Source organism: Cyprinodon variegatus, unplaced genomic scaffold (genome assembly GCF_000732505.1).
Source record: "Cyprinodon variegatus isolate N-32 unplaced genomic scaffold, C_variegatus-1.0 Scaffold311, whole genome shotgun sequence".
Classification (NCBI taxonomy): domain Eukaryota; kingdom Metazoa; phylum Chordata; class Actinopteri; order Cyprinodontiformes; family Cyprinodontidae; genus Cyprinodon; species Cyprinodon variegatus.
In genome coordinates, this window is record NW_015150764.1 from 747,816 (window position 1) to 771,457 (window position 23,642).

The 23,642-nt window shown below is 37.7% G+C and overlaps 1 protein-coding gene across 4 annotated transcripts in view; it reads right to left on the reverse strand.

The window, feature by feature from the left end:
* arfgef1 (ADP ribosylation factor guanine nucleotide exchange factor 1) overlaps window positions 1–23,642 on the reverse strand; it is a 72,933-nt gene that overhangs the window by 22,865 nt on the left and 26,426 nt on the right. For 2 of the 4 annotated variants that reach the window (XM_015384393.1, XM_015384395.1), the window contains exons 3-13: window positions 18,826–18,982; window positions 17,124–17,270; window positions 16,330–16,509; window positions 14,875–14,928; window positions 10,790–11,147; window positions 9,558–9,683; window positions 8,116–8,363; window positions 5,205–5,338; window positions 2,612–2,846; window positions 1,143–1,242; window positions 451–590 (exon numbers count right to left, since the gene is read on the reverse strand). In XM_015384393.1, the coding sequence (XP_015239879.1) occupies window positions 451–590; window positions 1,143–1,242; window positions 2,612–2,846; window positions 5,205–5,338; window positions 8,116–8,363; window positions 9,558–9,683; window positions 10,790–11,147; window positions 14,875–14,928; window positions 16,330–16,509; window positions 17,124–17,270; window positions 18,826–18,982 (1,879 nt within the window). The remainder of the gene's footprint in view (window positions 1–450; window positions 591–1,142; window positions 1,243–2,611; window positions 2,847–5,204; window positions 5,339–8,115; window positions 8,364–9,557; window positions 9,684–10,789; window positions 11,148–14,874; window positions 14,929–16,329; window positions 16,510–17,123; window positions 17,271–18,825; window positions 18,983–23,642) is intronic. The other 2 variants (XM_015384396.1, XM_015384394.1) reach the window with 1 other exon arrangement.

The window sequence follows — 23,642 nt, forward strand, 5'->3', positions numbered from 1 at the left end:
GTGCATCCCTAGTTTTATATCATTATCTTTGCTTTTTAATTTTTTTTATGATATTATAAATTCATGAATCGGCCTTGATATAATTTGTTGAGGCCTGACAAAACAAGCCCAAAACAGAAGCATAAAAATCATGGAGCATGATCCCTGCTACTCAGTCCGTTTCACAGGCTAAGTTTGATGGAGAGTCAATGTCTCTGACTTCCATTTCTAGTCAAAATATCTGCAGTGATTTTTACATTTGTATAGGTCTATTTCCATGTTTGCACTTTTCTAAGTAGTCAGCCTCACTCTCCGACACCAACTAAACTGGATTTACAATAAAAAAAGAATACTGGGTAATACAGATAAGATATTAACCAATTTTCATACTACTTTACAGATCCTAAACAATACCTTCAAAGCAAACAAATGAATAAGTAATGAAAAAGACGAGATAAAATAAAAAGTCACCTGTTGCGGCGTTGTGCCAAGCTCATGCCCTCCGCGGCCCTGAGCTATTTTTGAGAGGTCGTTGACCAAACGTTCAAATATGTTAGCAGCGTTCAAGTCACAGTCGTAGTTCACGTAGATGTCAACCACACTCTGGGCATCTGAACAGGGAGAGTCAAGAGTTTTGTTACCCTTCTTTCTAAAAACTAGAGGAAACCACGTAAATAACTAAGAATAAGGAGTTATGTTACCCTTAACCCCTGATTGCTCCCCAAGGGGATGGATTAAATGCAAAGAACATTTCCCCGTTGTGGGAAAATAAAGGGATTTACTTTTCATAGCTGAACAAAGGGCTAAAAAGGTTTTAATATGTTGCACACTGTGCAATAACTTTTTTTTATATGTTAGCACACTGTTCTATATTTCTTTTATTTATAAATACATATCAAATAAAAAAAAACAAGCAATAAATGATGCATACAGCAGTTACAGTATTAATAATATACAGCTAATAATACTCTAAACATCAGGGATCAACATATATATTGTCAACAAAATACTTTTTTTTTTCAGTGACAAATTTGCTTAATTAACTATTTAATTTGAAAAGCTAAAATTAAAAACTATCATACAAGGTCTATATTATATCTTATTGCACTGTCACCAATGATGTGGCCGTAGAAAAATAAGGAAAAGTAAATAGAAGAGCAAACCTGCACATATTCTGGTGAGGGTTTGTATGACCATCCATTTGTGGTCATAAGAGCTTGTGGACGTCTCGAGGATGTAGAGGAAAATCTCTTTGAAGAACACCTGCAGAGAAACAGGTCATGTTGCATTTTCAAAGGCAGTCATACAAAAAGGAGCTATAGCAACGCCACATTTAAAAACAAGGAGAGCAACAGTTGAATTGGACGGCATGTAAGGGCTGTTATAGTCACTTATAGACACTGAAAAATAAAAAAAAACAATGGGAAAAAATTTGTTTTCCCATAGATTAATTTCACATATTTAAGAGAAAGAACTTGGATGTTCTGTAAGGATGAAAATTCTTCAATTTGCAAAAAAAAAAAAAAAATATATATGTATATATATATTTTAGCATATCCTCTTAATATAGTAAAGGTAGAGACAAAAATTAAACAACTTCAAATATAAAATAATTAGGAACAAAATCTAAATATCATTGAGATTCTTAAGTCAGACATTTATGAAAATAATAAATAAAAAAAAAAAAAAAATGGCAGAGTAAAGTAAGATGTGCATCTGGATATTTTCCCAAGTGTGAATGATAGATCTGGGCTTCGTTCCTGTAGCAGAACAGGAACGGGGGTGCAAACTTTCCAAGAACACCTCAAACGTGATCCAGAATACACGCCTAAAACACCAAGGGAACGGCTCCAACATGGCTGCATCGATTTTCATTGCCTTCATCTACAATGACCCCAAACACAAAGCGCTCAAGGCTAAGGTTGCAATAAGGGAAGTTGATTGGCCGAGATGGAAGAATAACAGCCTCACCAAGGACTGCTGTGCAAAATGCCTTTTAAAACATTGCCAATATAAACTGGATTCTTAAAAATGTATCTTTCTATTACTCACCATCTTTCAAGCTTTCCAGCAACTGACAATTAAGGCAAATAATTAAGGCTTTTATTTCTTTAGACACTGACATGCTTTTAAAGAAATGAACTGAATTTTTAAAGCAATAATATTAACAAAACCTTTTAATCTTAGTATATCAAGAGCATTGCACCACTTTTTGGAAAGGTTTCTGTAGAGTCTAAATTGGATTTAAATTGCCTGAAATTTAATAAAACCACATTTTTGGCCTTAACACTTCCTTTTTTCATTTAGGTAATACCTCCTTTTTTACTCTTTTTGTTTATAAGGCCTTTAAAATTTGTTTGCTTTCAAAGTTAATATTAAACTGCATAAAGTTTAGCTTAACATTCCTAGTTTAGGGAATTTAAAACAACCTCTAACAGAGGGGGTGTGAATTTGTTTGATAAATGACTCCATGGTGAAAGGATGGTTGGATTTAGAGGTTAAACGGAAGTACTTATTCTACAATCCCACAACATTAAAAACTTTTTATTCTAACACAGAACTGATGACCTGGCAATTTAAGTGGGAATAAAGGAAAAAATGTTTTCTAAATAAACCGGTGCATAGATGTTACCTCGATTTGCATCTTGAGATGGGTCTTAAAGTGGGAGAGCAGAGTAAGGAAGATGGAGAGGGAGAGCTCAAAGACTTCAGGCACAGAGGACACGCCGTTCTTAGACAGCGCCACGCACAAATACTGCTTAATGGCATTTATGAACATCTCGTTGGTCTTGAAGATGGGCCCGGCGTTCTGCAGAATGGACAGCAGCAGCTGGAGAGACAACACCTTCGATCGCAGCTCATGGGACCTGGATCAGTCAGAGAAAGAGCTGGGTAAGGAATAATTCTTATTTGACAATGAAAGCCATTCAATTTTTTTGTTTCGTAGTTTTATTTCACACATCTACACAAAATATCCTCTCATCCTTCATGTAGCAATAGCTGAAGTACCGTCAGCCTGAATGGGGGATACATGTGAACACCAAATCCAATGAAAAAAGGTTTTATCAGTATCTGGATGTTGAGTGGACCATCTTAACTTTGACCTGGACAATTTATCTGTAGTTCTGACTGCTTTTTGACACCTTTAGCAGGTTTTCCTCCAAGATGGGCTTATATTAACATGCGACAACTCAACCAGCTTCACTGTCCCTGCTAAAGAAAAGCATTCCCCTAGGATTATGCGACCACCACCATACCTCACTATGGAGATGGTATGCAGCCTTCATTTTGCCCACATTCCATTTCTCAAAAAGCTGGTCAAAAGTTTCGTTTTCCACATGTTCGCTGTGACTTCTGCTTTCTTTCACTCTCTTACTCTTCCAGGAAAGCCGGCTTCACGGAGGACGCCACCTATCCATGAATTTTCAAAAAAGTGTGGATCTATGCAGAGTTATCCTTTGGTTGCTCCAACGACTGACGCTCTCCTTGGCTTAGTTTTAGAGAACAAGCAGTAGGTTTGAATCTGTCAAATCTTCTTTTCATAACCAAATGATTCAACAAAACTCTAGTGAGAAGCCCAAAGCTTGGGATTCGTAACTAACACTGCTGTAAAGTTAATGTAAAGTATTTATCATAGACATGCTAGCTGTACTGGTCTTTATAATGAAAAAGAAAATGTCCTTGAAGGGGATTTATAACAAATTACAGAGCGAGCATGCATGAGGAAAAATCCTAAGTTGCCTTCAAAGGAAATGCTCAGAGGCCAAAATCAATGCATGCACAACATCCGTCTGTCTAAACTGTGCTTCTGCAGGGTTAAGGGTGGGGCAAGAAAATACCAAAGTTAAAGAAATACAGCAAATCCAGCTTATCTATATGCAGAGTTTAACCACTTCTTTGAGATGTCTCCACTTTTCATCTTTAGGAAGCAGAAAAAATTTGATTTTTGGTGCTAAAACAACAACCTTGACATACTTTTGAAAAAAAGTTTTATGAGAATAAACGAGTTCAATTATATTTTTTCTTGACTTCATTTCTATACATTAAAACAGCAAATTGCATTTTATGCAAAATGAATCCCTTTGGCATGGTCAAGAGGAGCAGAAGACCTTTTGCAGAGCAGCAATGACTGAAATTTTGCAAAAGATGCTTTCAACAGCATTTAAAACAGTATTTGGCAACAGGAGGCTTTATATGCCATTTGAAAACACAGCTACAACCTTTCACATTTTCTCTGTGTAAGTGCCTTCTACCCTTGAAAATAAAAACCCATTTGCACAGACAAAGCAGAAAAGCTGAAAAGAAACAGAAAAGTCAATGACAAAGTGAGTGTGAAGTCTCATGAAAAGGTACGCTAGATTCAGAGGCAAGGACAGAAGTTAAGATGTGTCAACTGGGAACGTTAAGCTGCAGACTGTTCAGCGTGGGCGCCATGTTGCTCAGGTGGGACAAAACAAATGAACCTTCTTAGAGTAAATGTTTCTGCCTGGTAGAGATGAAGGAAGTTGGTTCAAAAAACATTCTAGATTAAGATTAAACTGGCAAGCAAAGAGAAACCAAAAAAGAGGAAAGATGTGGATAAAATTCAAGGTAGAAGCAAAAGATAAGAAACCCAGTTTCCATATTTGCAGCCATCAGTAAAATCACATTTCCCCTTGAAGAAATATCAAATTCACTAATTTTTGCAGTTTGTCGTGCTTTGAAAAAAAGAGGAAGGATTAAAAGAGTCCCTGTGAGGAAGTGACTCACAAAATGATGATTGGTGTCTCATATTAACTCCATAAGCAATGAAATCAAATAAAAAAACCACTATAATATGAGTGATCCTGAATCGAAACCATGACTCACTGCGCTCAGAACTGCAGCTTATAGAGAGAACAATGAAATTAAGGATTTTTTTTTTTTTTTTTTTACAGCCTCTGCAAGAAATAAAATCACAAAGAGCCCAATAAATTCAGCAGAGTTAAACTCCAACTCTTAGATTTCAAGAAGTTTACAATAATATCTGTCTAAACGTTAAATAAGTCCCTATTAGATGCAGATTAACAACTAATCAGTTAAACCAAGAAAATATGACAATAAAAGCACATCTAATAACAACCTCCTCTAAGCTGCCGAGCTTTACATTTCTCTTCAAAAATACACCAAACAGAGAGTAACAAGCATGTTGCCTGAAGAGTCTTTACAAGCATTTTTTTAATACTATTCTGAAAAACAAAACTTACTTTGGATCAGGCGGCCCGTCCGACAAAGGCTTCATGGACAGCTTGCAGAGAGAGCGAAAGACGAGGAAAGCATCCTTCTGGAGGATGTGGGAGAACTTAGCACCTGGCGGCTGGCCGGCTGTAGCTCCTGATTCCTAAAGGAAGGTAAAAAGAAGCAGTGAGTAAAACATCTGTCTTGTTTTAGAGCTTTGATCCCCTAACATGGTGGTTAAAGACATACGGATCAATGAGATCCCTTTGATCGTGATCACAGACCTGCAAAGGTCATGCAGAGATGAATGGATGATTTCCATAAAACATGCTCCGTTACTGACCAGCGCAAAGTGATGCTTAAACACAATGCAGTAGAAAAATGTTTTTATTCAATTGATTTTAAAAATAATAGAAAAGATAATTTACATTCAGTCCTCCTGAGTTTTTACTTTGTGGAAAAGCAAAACCTTTACCAGCTTTTTAAAGTCTTGTGTATTATTCTTTGCTAAGTTAGTCAAGTTAACTCAGACTGAATGGTTAACTATTTTATTCATTAATAGACATAATCTTAAATGTGTAATGTGGAGGAAATTAGTCATTGACTAAGTGTTACAATAAAAAAAGAACCATCACCATAAAAATTGTGAAAATATGCCTTCTTTATCCATTAGTCTGATGGAGGAAGGAACAAATAAATATTTGAATCTTTTACATTTACAAGTTAAGAGATTTTACAGTTTGCCAGATGGTAACAAATCATATAGTGAGTAGAGAATAGGAGATGAGTCAGACTGCTGGGAAAACTTTGCACCTTCTGATCTTTAATATAAATTGTCAGTAACTTACTGGTAGTAGACGGCTGTCAGGTGTTTAATTGTCAAAAAGTTAAAAGTAATATTAATCGTTCAGTGAGAATCTGTGTAGGTTTGGTACAGATACAACTTTCTTCCAGTGAGTAAATCCTCAATTGTTCTTCTGAATTGATCTCAAAGTGCTTTAAACTTGACCGATCCTTTACAAAAGGTTTTAATTATTCATCAATTCCCTCCAAGAGACGATATTGAGCTTTTGTATAAAACTTTAAGGAGTCATATAGAAACATCTAAAAGCAAAGAATAAAATAAGTGTTTCTCTCCTTATTTGCATCATGTTTAGCTGTTAAATCAACGTTAGCCAGTTATTCATCATTTACAAAAAAGTTCTCAACTTCTGACATTTTATATTACGGGGAAATATATTTTTTATATAAAACACGCTTTGCAGGATTTAATTGTAACCCTGCAAAGCGTAAGTGGTGGTTATATAGTGGTTATAAACTGATAAAATATGTTTTCCTTGATTTAATGCTTTATTCACACATTGTGTTAACTGTTAAATTCAAATTAGGGGCCAGTTAAAGAGGCAGATGTCACATAAAATCCCAGTTAATGGGAGCAGGGTAACAAAAAGTTAAGGTGCAGTTCAAATGTTTTTTTTTTATTCTTCAGAAAGGTAGCAGGAGGGCGACTCAAACAGAGCAGGTATTTATTTATTCATTAACTGGATGTATCACATTCCTCTCAGCAGCTATCAGATAAATCAACGTGACTAAAGCGACGCACCTGTTTGGAAACAAAGTCCAGAGTCCAGGTGATTCGAATGTGAATTAATTAACTCAGTGCGAACCTTGCCTCTACAACAGCTGCTGGAAAACCACCTGAGGGGATTTTAGATGCATTTTAGTGCTGCCAGATTGAGGGCAGAGTTTTCAGGAAGTTTAATTAAAGCCCATTATGGTTTACAAGTAAAACTGATGTAAATTACACAAGTGCTACTACATCCTAGCTGGAATTTATCCTACTGAATAACTAAAGAGGGTAAAAATGTCTCTATCCAGTTTATTTAGGGTTTTCTAGCTTTTGTCTGTAACGTCAGACAAAAGCTCCACATCTTCAAACAGCGCAGTTATATTTTTAAGAAATGCTTTTAGGTAGATACCTAAATATTTAAGACAGATTTCGCAATATATACACCTTAATGAAAAAAAAAATAAAAAAATATATTCAATAGCTGACCGGAATCTTAACTTCTCTAAAAGAAGTTAAGGTTTGGGAAGATATTATTTTAAAATAAAAATCTAAGTAATTACTTCAATGGATCAAGTAACATAAAGGATAGTTGTTCATCCTGATACATGGACTGTGAAATTTTGTCAATGCAAATGGGTTATAGGAATAAGCAATGACAAAGGCTACGTTCACACAGCAGCCTGAAGTGACCCAAATCCAATTATTTTGCCCATATGCGACCTGGATCTGATCTTTTCATGACAGTCTGAACAACACAGATCTGATTTTTTCCAATCCGACCAAAGCCACTTGGCTATGTGGTCCTGATACGAATCTGATCTTTTCAAATGCGACCTGTGTCTGAACGGCCAGGTCAGATTCATCCGACCTGAACGTCATTAATACCTGACAAAGGTCACTATTATGCCTCTTGCTACGCGGAAGCAGCAAGAAAAACAACAACCATGGCAGATGATGATGCGGAGAGCAGTATTTATGTTTAACCATATTGAAAAGATTGTGTTTTTGTGGTTGGAAAAGACCGCTAGATGCGCGCCGGCGCTACCATCCATGTTAACTTCCGGGAAAAAAAGAGCACGCTGGCCTGTGACGTCATTGCATCCTCTACTGTGAATGCGGGACACTTGCGTTGTATGACTGCAGTTCACACAGGAGATCACATACAAGTCGCACATATTTGGAAATATGAACGGCAACGCAAAAAAATCGGAATTCTGCATCAAGGCCTGCAGTGTGAGTGTAGCCTAAATGTACACATTTAACATAGAGCTACAGAGGTTTAAACAGGTTTCGAGTCTTTTGAATATAAGACCTGAAGGCTTTGAGGGAACGGAGCATGTCTTTGCTTAATCCGCTCATTACTTCCTCACCTGAGTGTCGGTGGAGGAGACGGATAGTCTGTCATCAGGCAACGAGGGCGTAAAGCTGGCGGAAATAGGCGTGCCGGGAATGCCGTTTGCATGGACGTGCTCGCTGTCGCTCCCCACTGTACCCTCGTCCTCCATGGAGCTCTGGGTGCCCTCAGTCGGCGCCTCGGCTGGTAGCGAACCCGCCGGCTCGCCCTCGCCAGCCGACTCCTTGGTATCGGAGCAGAGGTTTGCCGGGTCAAGGCAGTGACCTGCAGTCAGAGAAGATGTATCTTCTTTTAATGTTTTAGGAGACTGGAGCATAAAGCAATCAGGGTAAAACATTGAACCACCATTAAATGATTGAGGTCATCTCCGAAAATAGTGATGTTTTTCTTAATTTTCCCCCAAACATATTCACATGATCGTATGTTTACACCGTGTCCTGAAGTAGAGCATCTTTAGAGCTCTGACATCATGGAGGAAGAACTCTTTGATTGGCTATCTTCAGTCTCCGTTAAGATGGCAACCCTGAAATGATTCCCTATTTCAGGAACTGTTATTCACAGGTCTTGAGTAATTGAATGTCTCAGGGATTGTTCCTTCCTGCTGGGGGGTCAGTCCAGGGGAGATGTGCAAACTCCGCCATTGAATTCATATTTATTTGCCCATTAAAGCATCCTTTATGTTGACGTCTTAAGTTAAAACAGTTGCTTGAATAATTTTAGGACAGCCTTTGTAGAAAAAACAAGAGTTCCCTTTGACTTTAGCTCCCAGTTTACAAGTAGAGTCTAGTTTACAATAACAATAATTGTCTTTACCGAGTATTGTCAATACTTCAAACTGCAGCTTATTCAAACTATATTATGATGGATGCATAAATCATTAACATTTGAACATACTTCAGTATACCTGTGCATATTCTGAGCTGAGTGGGATCTCTCATCATGGTTGAGCTTACCCATTCCTCATGTTCCCACCCTGCCATGGCGTCATAGCACGGGTTTGCCTTCTAGCTTTACAAAAACATAAGAAATGAAGTCTAGTTGTGCGCCTTTCATCACTTGTCTCCCACAACACACCTGTCAGTCAGGTAGAGAGAGTAACAGAGATGCTGCGGGTCCTTGTGACTGACTGCTCTGAACAGTGATGCTGCCAGTTATTGCCTGGAGATCCTTGTCAACTCAGTGTCACATTTGAAACGGTTTGGTATGAATGCTTGTTCCTGACAAGAAGTACTTTTCCACAGAGTGGTATAGTAAGGCATTGCTTACACGGTAAGTAAAATCTAACTTTGTACGCAGCTGTCAGTGCGGTGTGGACTCAGAAGTATGTGAGGACCTTTAGCCTCTAATCAGAATACTGACATTTTTGGAATAATTGAAGCAAAAATGCAATATTGAGAAGGCTGCAATGAGCACAGAGCAGACTGGGAGCTAAGACAGAAAAAAAAAAAAAGGTTTTACCTCCAGCCACAGTGTTGACCACCTCCTGCAGAATACTTTGAACTATTTCCTGCGCTTTCTCCTCATAGTTTGGGGGCCCCTCATCCTCCTCTTCACCTGCTCCTTCATGCTGTTTGGATGCCACATCTGAGGACACACAAAAACACATTAACATTATCATTCAGAGATACTTCTGCTTCCAAACTAAATAAAAAGGGAAGTTTACAACAGCAATGTGTAACTTTTAGTCTCTATAGGGAGTTAAATCTGTAACTTCCATGTTTAGGTCCCCTGAAAGCAAGAAGCGACACTGAACCGTGTTTAGGAATCTGATAACGCATCACATTCATCCCTCAAGTTTGAATCCTACATCAGAGAACCAAAAATATGTCTGATCAGTAAAGTGTCACAGAAACGACTTTTAGCTTAGTTAGCTCTCGTGTTTAAAGGGAGCTCAGACTGCCGTAAAGTGGCATTCTGGGTCACATGGCTTTGAACGGATCCAACCCTTCAGAGTTACATAGGGGTATCGATGCCGGCATTGAGCAATGATACGCACCCAGTGCTTTATACTGCCCTGAAAAATCATTCAATTTATCTCTAATTAAGCTGATAACTGGGTCAAAAGTTACAAAAGTTATCTTTATTTGTAGACATGTTGAGCTGGTTCGTTTTGTGCAACATTTTTTAAAACCTCATTATGTCATCAAGGAGTGGCAGTGACTCCTTTCTATGAGTTTACGTTTTTTTTAAACAGCCTGTTGATCATGGAGACATTTATGGGCCAAATCATTAAATGTCAATAGAAGCTTATATTTAGAATCTTCGCCATTGGGAGCCATTGCTCGTCCACCATTTTTTACCATACAGAGATGTCCGTAAAGTTTCCATAGGTTTGCAGAGAATAGGTACTAAAAAGAATTTATAATGAAGCATAAAGCTTCAGGTTATGGCATAATAACAAATGTTTACGTTTACATTTAACATGCTATGTCAAATAAAGGTCATAAAGTGCAACAAGAATTAATCTAAATGTCTGATTCATTTGAAGGTTTTCTTTTCTGTGCAGTTACACAAAATCACAATAAAAGCAAAAATGCTTAGGTGGAATAATGTACCTTGGACTCATTTATTGCACAGAATAAAAGCAAATCTAATTTACTTCAAGATGCAACAGACATAAAAGTCAGATTTTATATTTTTATATGGCCCTTATGCATCTTTTTATTTGAAATACCAGTAAAATGTCTTACTTTGAACCGCTGCGGTGGCCTGATCTGCCTCAGTCTGCTCGTTCTCAGCTGCACAGAACTCAGAGCCGTTTTCAGGATCCGGGTTCTCGTCAGGGGCCGGTTGCCCACCCTGCTCCTCCCGATCTCTTGACACAGACCTGCTGCTGGACTCTGGGGCCGGCGTGGATGGGGTTGAGGGGGTGGAGGGTGAGGCGATGTTGGGAGTCGCTGGACTCATGGGGCCGTTGGCCTCCTGGGTTGGAGCCTTACTGGGTGGGTGAACGTGACCCTGGAGCTGGGGGGATTCTGGTTCAGTGTGCTGGGTGGCTGGGGAGTGCTGCCGGTGCCGCTCCCTCTCCAGCTGTTTGGCTTCCTGCAGCTGATAGAGGGATAGGAGACAGATGCAAAAAAAAAAAAAAAAAAAGAAAGAGACACAGATGGAAGAGAAAATTCATCATTAGAAAGCAGCATGGATCAGGAACATCGCCAGAAAACTTGTTAGCATCAACCTGTCTGCATTTCCTGTGAGGACCGAGCTCCCCAACATATACTTATGGTGTCAGCAAACATCTGAAAGTGTCCATGAGGGGATGCAAAAAAAGTATGCTGAGGAAAAAAAAGTGGCATGCTACTCAAACAGCAATGAGACAAACAAAGTGAATCACTTCATGCTGCTGGTTTGCTTTAGGTCTAAGTTTGCTGCAGGCTTAAAGCTTCTCTGTTGGAAAATCACAAACATAAATAGCAACCTCCTGGATGACTAACTTGATGGCTGCTTCTTAAAGAGAAAACTGTCTGTTAGACAGGTTGACATTTTTAGAAAGAAATATTTTACATTTACTGCAACAAATCGTTTCTCCTAGCTGGAAAATTATAATTGATTTGGGGAGTGAGAGTCCTGATGAGGGAATTTTAAAAAACTTTAGGGGTAACATCAAGTTATGATCATAGTATTAACTTTTATCATTAGAGCCCCTTAAACACAGACTGCTCCATACATAAAACCCTCCAAATTATAAAATAAAAGGAGTACAGTACAATAGGATGCCATAAAATCAATAATAATTTATAATGTGATTCCTCAGTTGCTATAAATGATTCGCTGCTTCAACTTCACTAGTTTGGACAAGAGTTTTATACAGACCTGTGGAGGGAGCTAAACATTAGGGTGATGGTAAGGAGTCCTTCCAAGCTTAAAGACTTGGAGCTCATCACCAAATATAAGTCCTCAAAATCCCAGAAGAGGAAAAAAAACCCCAGAAAATTTGGTCAAGAATTGCTGGAACGTTAAATAGATTTTCCACTGATTATCGGCAAGACATTTTTAAGTGAAGTTAAATAAACACAGATCATTCATTGTTTTAAACTGAGTCATTTTAAATGTTTTATCTTTCACTAAGTTTTTTTTTCTTTAAATGGCAGTCGTACAGTATAATCTCTTCTTGGGGAATATAAAATGTGTATTTGACTGTTAGATACACGAAAAACACAACTTTCAATAAATTAAAAAGAACACCAACAAGCAGTGCAAAGTTCCTCTGCCAAGTTAAGGGGCCAACTTTGCAAGTGAATTTGCATATTTGCATTAAAAAAATAGAAAGAAAAAATAAATAAATCACAGGTCAACTGAGTCATGAAGTTAGAAGGGAGTTTTGATCAAGTGAATAAAGGGACATGTTTGCATGTTCACAGTGATACAGTATGGAGGTTTTAAGGCTCCAAGGAGACATTTACATACACTGATCATGGGTTTGTCTGTCTACAACTTTCTTTAAACTGTTCAGTTATTGTTGGACTATAAGTAAAAGGTCATTTCTTTGTGTGTGTCTTTTTTTTTTTAAGTGTGGGGAACTAAAACAGTTCTGGAACGCAATACAGGACTGAGCAGTCAGGGTTGTTGGAACCCTGCTAAATATCACATACATGGTAAGTTTTTTTTTATTTTGGTACCAAATTCAACAAGATACTTGACATTATATAGAGGATTATCACAGTATCCAACATAGCAAACAAATGCATCTTTTTCAGCTGAAATCAACAGAAACCACCTATGATTGTGTTTGCTTAAGTGGATTTTAAATGAAACTTTAAAGCTGGAACAACACATACCCTGAAGATGAGCAGGGATGCCTTTCAGAGGATTCTGGAAGAAATATGGACCTTCCATAATTACCACATTCACATCGTCTCATCAAAGGAGACGATGTGACCGTGGACCGTTCTGATATGATCTGATTGTAAATAATATTATTTCTTTATTATTTCTTCTCCACCCTACAGTTACAGGGTGTCTATAAACACTTTAGACCAAGTTTGTAAATGAAAACAATCCTAAAAAAAAATTACCACTTTGAGTATAAGACTTCATATTGCTCATTTCTGGGCTTCGATGAAACATGATGTGCTTTTTTTCTAAGTCAGGATATCATAATAAAACATTAATGAATTAATTACTGCAAGAAAAAAAAAAGAAAATGTGCTAGATTATTCTTAAAATATGATCTAATAAAGAGTACTACTCTTTTTTACCCCCCTTAAAACAACAGAAAGTCACAAGTTTAAATCTAAAATGCATTTTGGAAAAAAAGAACAAACAAAAAAACTTAACTGATTTTTAAATTTTATTTCACTTTAATATTTCTATTAAATTCTGACTTTTTTTCCCATATTAAAGTGAAATAAAATTTCAGTCAGAAAAGTCAGAATTCTGACTTTTTTACCATATTAAACTGAAATAAAATTTAAAAATCAGTTTTTTTGTTTTTTCCCAGTGGCCCTAATCCTCTTCCGTAAGATACAGTATAAACATGATCTGCAGCGATATTAGACTACACATTTGCTGCGATGCACCAAATCTATTTGTAGCCCGGCTCCTTGGAAAATTTTCTTGGATATTTAATCACTCCTCTTGGCATAATTGGTTAAATAAAACAAAAAAAAAAAATGGGACCACAATTGGACCACAGATTTTAAGCTTAGTCCATGAATCCAGCTGAGGTAAGTCAACGACAGCCCAGCTCTGTACAAAGATGGACTTTTTGGGTTGCAGATATTTCCATCAGGCTCATTGGCTCTAGGAATTTGGTCACTAAGATCTAAATCAGTTGTTGGCATAAAAACAATAAGACTCCATCCAGGTGAAGAAATATATTTTCAAAGTTTAAACTAAATACAAATTTCAGTTTTTTGGGAGACCAGTGAGGTTCTGAGTTATCCAATATAGGTAAAAGACCTTCACACCCATGATAAGTGTATGCAATCTTTTAATTAGGGGTTTACATTATGAAACAAGGAAATAAGAGGAAAAATCTGAAGAAAGGAATAGAGACTGGGAACAAAGATGAATGTTTTCATTTTTGATTTATAACCAAAATCTCAGGAAATCTGCTCACAGGATCAACTTTTAATTGCATTTATTCTTTTTTTAGTATGAACACCACACCCCTATTAGAAGCTCTTCCATTTTATTAAACAAGGCAGTCACTATTGTCGCATAAAATACAATGCTAAATGAATTGAACAACACAGCCGTTCTAACTAAGCGATTAGCATCGAACAGGAGCAGCGAATGGGGCAGACAAACGTACCGCAGGGGACAGGGGAGGCTGTGCAAACAAACTAAGCTCATTATTGAAATGCCACCTCAGTCGGATAGTGAAAGCTGTGCGAGACCAACACGCCTGTGCGCGTGTGATCACACCATGCTGAGCTACAGCCAGTGAGACGCATCTACACACAAAGTTTATCTCGTGTGCTGCACTACAGAGGTAAAGTCTGCCTTAAATCTCAGCGTATACTACTTTTATGACATATGCTAAATATTAAGAACACAAAACCTCTTCCTGGTGCAATTAAAAACCAATGCGGAAAAGCAAGATGAGCAACAGAGGCCACGGCAAGCAACAGGGTGAAAAAAAAAAAAAAAGAGTGTGCAGTATTCGTGTGCAGTGTTGGAGCAAAGAAAGAGAAAGAATGAACCGTGGACGGATGAGGGAGGGAAAAGGGTGGGGTGGGGGGATCTGAATGCGCAAACACAGATGCACAGGAAAGAGTTGAAAAGACTTCTGATCAGGCAATGTCACGGGCAGTCCTGCACGCTTTTTTACCTGGCGGTCACGCTTTCTGGAGGCCAAAGACCAAGATAGCTTGTGATTTGTAAGCTATTTGTCCAAAAAGGGAGGAGGGGGGGGAGGCAGGTGAGGAGGGGAGAAGTGTCATTCAAAAAGAAAAAGATGATATTAGAGTTGAGCTCTTTTTTTGTTGACACGAGAATACAGGTGCATCTTAATAAATCAGAAAACCACCAAAAGGTCAATCAATTTCAATAATCAGAAGACAACCTTAAAAATTACATAAATATATAGAATCTACAGAGAGATGTGTGCATTTCAAGCATTTTTTTCTGTGTTTATGTTGATGGTTTACAGCAAAGGAAACCCTAAAATCAGAGTAATAAAATAACTAAATGGCAGCAAAGCACTAAAAAGTAGTAGTATTTCTGGTTGGGCCTCCTTTTGCATGAATTATTGCATCAATGAGGCATGTTGTGATGATCATGAGTTCATGGTTCTGCTGAGGTGTTTAGAAAGTCCATGATGAGTTCATAGCTGCCTTTAACTTGTCTATGTTGTTAGTGTCCTATCTTCCTCTTGACAATACCCCAAGGACTCTAAGGATTGTGGGTCAGAGGAGTTTGCTTGTGTAAACATGCATTGCGGTTAAATACTTTATAGAGAAAAAAAATCAAGGTGAGATCCATAGCACTGTAATTCTATGCAAGAGAAGGCATAAGGTGTTCCTAAAACTCCCTGGAAGACTTCTGTCTCCATTTTGGACTTGGAAAACAGCCCTGATTCTGTGGCTCTCCAGTCCTTTTCCAGATTCTAGGATCTCTATTTCCACATAAAATGTAATTAAGAAGAAGAGTAGTTTGAATCGCTGAGAACATTCCAGAACTTTGTCTCTTTAGTCCAGTTGAGGCGCCTCTGAAACCGTCTGTGGGGTGAATTTCCTCTAAACTCTTGAATAAATTCACTCCATAATTCTTAAGACTTCAATTTTCATTTTTGCTTGTTCACCTTTCTTTATCACACATTCTGTCACCACTCACTTTTCCCTCAATATGGCACCCTGAACAGTAAGTTTTTAACAATGATCTTGTGACATTTCCTCTTTATTAGGAGTTGCAATATAGACAGCTGGACACTTGTCAAGTGGGCTATCTTCCCTTTAATTGTCTGCACCATAACAAACCAATTAAATACTTTGTCCATTGAATATATGAGTTTTACTATTTGAATTAAATAACAGAAATAAATTGCCTCAGCAATGATGTTCTATTTTACTGAGATACACCTGTATTACAATCCAAACAGCTGCTTTATCTAAATGCTAAAAGAATATCAGAAAACACTGATTGTGTTACCACTAAGCAAACTTCTTTATTTCATTTTAACATAAAATAGCTTCCATCAGAGGAGATTTCACTGACTGTGGCTTAAGTGATAAGCAGTGTCTTTAAATAAAGATAACTGTAAAGTTTTAAGAGGATTTGGACATACTGCTTGATTCTCCATGCGTGCAAAAATGACGTTGAGCATCTGTGTGAGTGTGGCCTTCGCCGTGGTCTGGTTGATGAGGTTCTTGCTCGCCAGGTAGATGTTGTAACAGGTCCGGACGGCTTGCAGCACGGTACCTTCATGGATTTCTATGTGCTGGGAGGTCACAGCTGTTAGCAGAGCCTACATAGAAGGAGGAGAGAAGGCAGGGTGTTACCTCATCCTCATCTAAAGTCACAATTTATTTTTAATGTTAATTTTTTGTTTATTAGCAGAGTTTAACGGTCTCTGAGACATTAAAGACGATAATACCTATTCTTTAGAAAATCTGATGCTACTTGTTTTTCTGTACCTGCTTAGATGTATGTTCTAAAAGTAGGAAGTCCAAATTACTTATGAAATACTTTAAAAAATAGGTTAATCAAAAAGGCTGCACAATTAAAAGGCCAGTTTCCAGATATCAAAACACAGTAATTATAGGGAGCATGTCTACCCGTGTCCAAATGCCATTTAAAAAAATGACTTGAAAATAAAACATCTCTTATATTCAAAGGAAACCTTAGAGTTTAAATATATCTAATATTTAAAAGATCGATCCTGAAATTAAAGGTACTGCGATAGATGAAAAATGTAAAACTGAAGCAGCCAACATTTCCTTCAGATCGAGCATAAACAGGACTGCTTTAAGTTCTGCTCTTTACCTTAACTAGTATAAACTCAGTTAGCATAAACTGAATGAATAATAATCATCAAAATGAACTGAGATAATTCAGAGGAAAAAAAAAAAAAAGGGAAACCTTAATAATCTGTAGCTGCACGCCCTCGTCGGTCTGTGGTCCTTGAAAACAAGCACAGATGGTCTCGATGATCCTGTCAATGAGCTTCTTGCCTGGCGCTGTGCTGTCCGGGGCGCTGCCCGTCAGGTGGCCATATGCTATCAGCTTCTGCAAGTCACATAAAGATGCCGAGATGCAAAAACATTAACAGAACAAGTCGACAAACCTTAGAACATGACCTGGTAACCCTTATTGCTTTAGAATAAAAATGTATTCATATTCCACCTTTTTCTGTATGACTGTCAGAAATATTCGGCTCTATATACACACAAGTTGGCAATAGGATTACATACCCTCTTCAATGATTAATGATGCATATCAATAATTCTTCTAATGTTAAGGGATTTGCAACAAATGACTAATTGATTTTAGAAACAAAACTTTGGTGCTCAAGCTTGATTTGATAGCGGGTGCTACAAGAGTTCCCATTACTTTTAAGCTGCACCTACTGATTCAGAAACATTAATATATATGGATATTGCTCATCTAATGCAAAGTAAGTCTCTTTTAGAAAATGAAAGACAAACTACACAAACGTTATAGCATCAAAACCTGGAATTCCCCACAGAGTTCCGCGTTCAGGGTAAACCAAAGCCAGTTCTAATGCGTATCTGGGATCATTATGCTGCTGGTATAAAGTTATGTCAATGCTTTAACCATGCTGTTGATTTTTTAAGTGAATTTAAATCATCTGGATGTTGTTGTTTTTTTGGTTTATCTAACCAGTTTGTGCATTTAACCAATAAACAGATGCTCAACATTATGTCACCGCCACCATGCCTGACAGTTCAGCTCAGAAATGACATTCTGTCCACAGTATACTGCTGGCTTTTTGTTCCCTTTGTGGCGTAGCAGGCCAAGTCTGCATCCATCCAGTTGGAAAACCGTGTCATGCCTGTGTGCATGTTGCTGTGGTGATGTCTAAATAAAGGAAAAAACTGAAAAGACTCAATGTAGTCTTGAATTAAAATGCAAACCTTGCTTCCTTCAGTAATTCTTCAAGTCTTTGGGCAAAAACCTAATCTATCCCTCATCTCATGTCCATGAAGGTTGATTCATACATTATGTTAGTCAATCTAGAAAATATTGGTTTAGGAACAAGACAGTCTACTTAGTAATTTATACTTGAACACCCAATCCAAACTATTTTAACAAACGGGTTAAACTTTGACACAACTGTCCATCTTAATGAGACAATGATCCCAAACATTACATCATTATCAGTTCTGGATTAGCAGGCTAATCTCAGCTCTGTCAAAAACTAAAACTGCTTGAAAGTCGCTCCTGGTATCAAAAATGAAAAGCCTTTGAACACCTCAAGTTATCTTGATAACTAATTTTTATGCAAATTCTCACTTTTAAATACATGGTTTCATTAGTTTTAACATTTTCTACTTTCACTAAGACCCTTTAGGTCTGACTCATATTTAGGCCTAGAAATACTCCTCGTGGATTCCATCACCATTACTGCTGCATCTAAAGCTAGCACCTATTAAGATCCTAGTGCAGCAGACAAGATCTTTCCTTCAGACAAAAATACCCAAACAGAGATTTTTATCCATCTTGAAGTTCACTGCCTTTTATGATGGCTTGTACATAAACACCAGGAATGTAGGCTTCAAACATTTTGGAGGATATCCACCCGAGTCCTCCCAAAACTGACCTGTAAACAGTCGAGTGAGGTGATGACGATGCGAGGACATTTGGATTGACATGCCAGCTCGAACGGCAAGAAGTACTTGTCTGCCTCGATGAAGTTGGTTTTTGATTTAATCGGCGGTAGCGTGCTGGAGCCAGATTTGGCGTCTCCACTAGGCGGACTGGGGGGAGGAAAAAGACAGGAAAGAAAGACAGTACATAAAAAAAGAAAACACAGATCTGTCAGTTCTGTCTGCCAACTTGAGAAAGGAAGGAGGACTCAAAAATCAGTCTGACACACTCTCACTAATCTTGACATGCATGCATGAAAAATTATGTGCAAGGGATGTTGGGTTTCCCAATAGAGGCAAAATGTTTCTTGTTTAAAGGCTGGAGGGGGGATATGCAGCAGGCTAAACCCATCCGGCTGATATTTCTTTTACTTTTAGTTCCATGTCTGCTTATGATGGCAAAGCACGTCCTGCACAGATGTTTTTGTCTCTGTAATTTTAAAAAGGAGCGACAGAGACATAAAAATGTGGACGGCTGGTTCATCAGACACTGCCGCCGCACCCACTGCACAAGCTGGAATACGAAGAAAAACAGAGAAAGGGTGGGAGCAACGGAGGGAGGCTGTGATAGAGGCAGACAGATAAAGCAGGGAGGAGGTTGCTTTGTTTATGCCTGAGCAATGAAAAGAGGTGACTTCAGAGGGACGGCCTCACTGAAAGCGGCAGGGTCAGTAAAATATGAACCTGGAAAAAAGAATTAATGATGCGCTGAATAACAAATAGAGGAGAATGATTCTGAGGGGAAAAAAGCAGAAAGACTGTAAGGTTATCTATTAGGGATATTCTATTCAATGGAACTCTACATTCTTTTTTTATAATTCAAATATTTTAATGTTTCCTGGAACTTCAGAGTAGATAGCATGAGAATAAATGCATCTGCTTTACTTATATTACTAAGAGATGTCAGGATGTCTCTGTACCTGACCTAGATAAAGTTTAGCATGTAGCTGCTAACATCTCCTTAAACAGGCTCACATTCTTTAACAAGCACAATGTATCCCATTTGTTCATGGCTTTTTAACATTGTGGAGTGTTAAAATAATAGTTAATAATATAATAAATTATTGCAACATAGTTTGGTTTGTGTCGCTTACTACTGGTCATGACTACACCATCCACCATGGGATGCCAGCTTTACATAAAAAGTGGGAGGTGTACATTTACTACTCATCTTTAGCGTCTATAACGTTACTGCTTTGATTCCTGAATTGATATATAAGACGTATTGGTTGTTTGTGCACATGTTCGTCTCCTCAGAATCTTACAAAATATAAATAAGAGACTTGCAAGCAGCATCTCTATTAGATGCTTTCTGCGGAAAAATCTCAATAGAAACAGCTGCATTTCTACTGGCCAGTCTGTAGACTTGCGGTTGTTGCAGCTCTTCAATTGGGTAAGATTGTGTCTATTTGTCACCGAATAGTAGGGGTGTAAATCAAACCCATCATGGCGATTTGATTCAGTATCAATTTCCTGACCCACTGATTCGATTGTTTTCAATACTCAAGAATCCGCCATGACTGTCTTGCCTACTGTTTAGGCCAGTGTGTGTGTGCAGGTGGAAAGAGGGTAGTGGCTAAAGGAAGCAAGGTAGGAGGGCAAAATAGGTTTAGCACCACCGCAGAACGGGAGAATTATGTCCAGGAGCAAATTGATAAAAATAATGTGTCGATGCATCAGATCGTCGGCTGTTGGATCGATGCATCGACACAAAACGGTTATTATTTACATCCCTACCAAATAGTACTTATATATGTAATATTTGGTTGCAAGGTGCCGACAACTGCTGCCCTTAAATCTATCTCAAAGAGTAATGCAAGATTACAAATGTGGAGAAATAAAGATATATCAGTGCGGTTTTCCGGTAGTCTTTGCCACAATCGCTCAATGTATACAGGCCATTGGACATTTACTGCTACTTAATTAATCTAAACATACTGTCTTTAGCCAAAGTTTCCCCCAAATCTAAAGTGTCGGGCTCACTTCATTGGCTGCTGACTGTGGGAAACAATTGATCCACTCTTTTAAATTCACAGGTCCTTTTTTTTTTTCTTTTGCTTACTCAGCTTGTTTTAAGAGAATAATCCTTTAAGATTAGGACTTTAATAAGTCACGGCAGAAAAAGAGCACGATAAATCTAAATTGTAATTGAAGGGATCTGATAGAAATCCACCCTGTGGGAACGTTTTTACATTTAAATACATGCAACTTCGGACAAGAGGAGAAGCTTAACAGTAAATTGTGATGAAGAACAGGCAATAAGAAAGCTTTTAAAAACGCAAAAAACGAAACACTAAATTATCGAAATAAACAAAAATGTAAGCATCAATAAATGTTCAATATCTGTTCCAATGTATTTATTATTAATTGTTTAACAGTTGTGCAAGTAAATGCAGCAATTTCAGTGATGATGGGTTTGCTTGACTAATTTTGGAGCAGAAGTTTATTTTATGGGGATATGGTTTATAGCCAAAAATAATGAAGAGTGCTTGAATACCACTTATAATTCTTAAAATATTTTAAGTCCATGTTGCCCCTCTGCACTTCTAGTACATCCACTCGTCCAAATTTTCTGGAATAGAGGCTGACGGGGGTGGTGATGGCCTAGTGGTTAGAGCAGTGTGCTTGTGCTCTTAGAAGTTTGCAAGTACCCGGTTTGATCCTCACAACTTCCACTGGGTCCCTGAGCAAAACCCTTAACCCCACACTGCTCCCTTGTCGCCGCACGGCGGCAGCCCACTGCTCCCCAAGGGGATGGGTTCATTTCTCTAATCTGAGGTCGATAAAGTTCAATTTCTATTTCTATGTTTCTACAGAACTACTTTAAGTAACAATTATTTCATTCATTTTCATTCTTTTCTAGTTAACCTAATATATTTTTACAGAATTCATTTCAATAAATCCACTCTTTAAGATGCATGAAATATTTTGCACTGACCTTTTCAATTGTCTAATTCTGAGATTTTAGACCAGTACTAAAGAGACTTGAATTAAATTAATGTTGTATCTATGTTAAACGAGCCATCGATCCTGTGCTCCCCACTAAAGAACAAAGTCTATCCTAAAGTGTGATTTAATCCAAGCTCTTCTAATCTGTGGTTTCTCTTATGGTAACCCTGCTTCAACTTCTCAGCATTCAGACCAGGGCAGCTGCCGGATGAGATCCTTCTAATGCTGAGAAGTCCCCCAAAAAGAGATCCATAAGACCACACCAACCTAGGCATGCTTTTCCCATAAAAGATCTATAGTTCCATTTAACAGACCTGGTTAAAAATCAGCAGTGATGCTGCATCGCCTGGTTGCTCTGTATAGTATCACTTTATATCCCCCAAATAAAAGCACATAGCAATTCAAATAAAATAAAAAATAAGAGATATGTGCATTGAGCCCCAAAAATGCACCTTTTCATCGATTTCTTGACACTAAACTGTTAATTTCTTAAAATGTGAGAGCAACAAGCATGCAAGTTCATTTTTTAAATAAAGGTTTTCAACCTCCTATTTCCAAATCACTTAATTTCTTTAGCTGCAAGTAGGCAAGACCCAGATATAGATGCTTTTAAAAGCCACATTTTCAATAAAAATAATGTTTTAAAGTCCTTTTAATGTATGAGAGAAAGAATAAATAGTTCCCCTTAAAGCAAAGATGATCACTGTAGTATAACCCCTCTCCTAATTGTTGCTGCTCCTTGCCTTGTACCTGACTTAATCAAATAAATGGTAGTTTCTTCCTCACATGCATTAAAATAGCAACAGAAGGCATGCAGGTTCAGCAGCAGACTGCAGGCGGGCGGCTTGTTTTGTTTTGATAAGAAACAGAATGGCATAATAGTAGAAACCAGAGTAGGCCTAATGAAAACTAGCCAGCCTCCGATTTTCTAATATTGTTCACAAATATATGAAATCTAGATTAAAAATACCCATTGCATTACACTTTAATATTTTTCAGCAGTGGGTATAAGCATATTATACATCCCACCAGTATCTTGTTTGTAAATATAGTGCTCCTCTATGAACAGCGCATTTCTACTTTTTTAATTTACAAGCAATACCTTGTGTTAACTCAGATCAGAAGTATTTTCTACGTTCAACTAAAACAAACAGGATAATTATGGATATCAAAATATAAAAGTCATTTTCTTTCTTTTAGGAGAGTACTGATCATCTACAACATTATGTGAAGCATTGAAGGTTAAAATGAATAATTGAATATCACTTCATGGTATCAGAAATCACTCCATTTATCCATCCATAAACTTTATGATTTGGCATATTTATGGGAAGCTAGGTGGAAGGAAAAAACATGTAAAACAAAAAGGATATAATGGATTGTGAAGAAGGGAGATTCAGGACTAAACGATTGATGTTTTACAGATAAAAAAATGTACAGGCAGATAAATGACAAACAATAGCCAGAAGAATGGAAGCGCACAGGATCTAGGCTGCTTGAATCAAAGTGTGAAATTTCTAGTTTTTGGTCATTGGGGAGCCATGCTATCTGCTAGTAAGTAAACTTTATTTCTATAGCACTTTTCACGGACCAGGGTCACAAAGTGCTGCACAATTATATAAAACGTTTATATAAATTAAAACAACATACAGAAACAGTAAACACAGTATTAAACTAAAAAACAAGTTTAAAAAAGTGGGTCTTTAGTTGTGCTTTAGTGATGCTGATCAGGGTTTTAATGAAGTTCAAAGTCAGAGCAGCCGCCTACCAGGACATTTAAGAGCACTTGATGCGTCTCTCTGCTGACAAGCAGAGAGAAGCA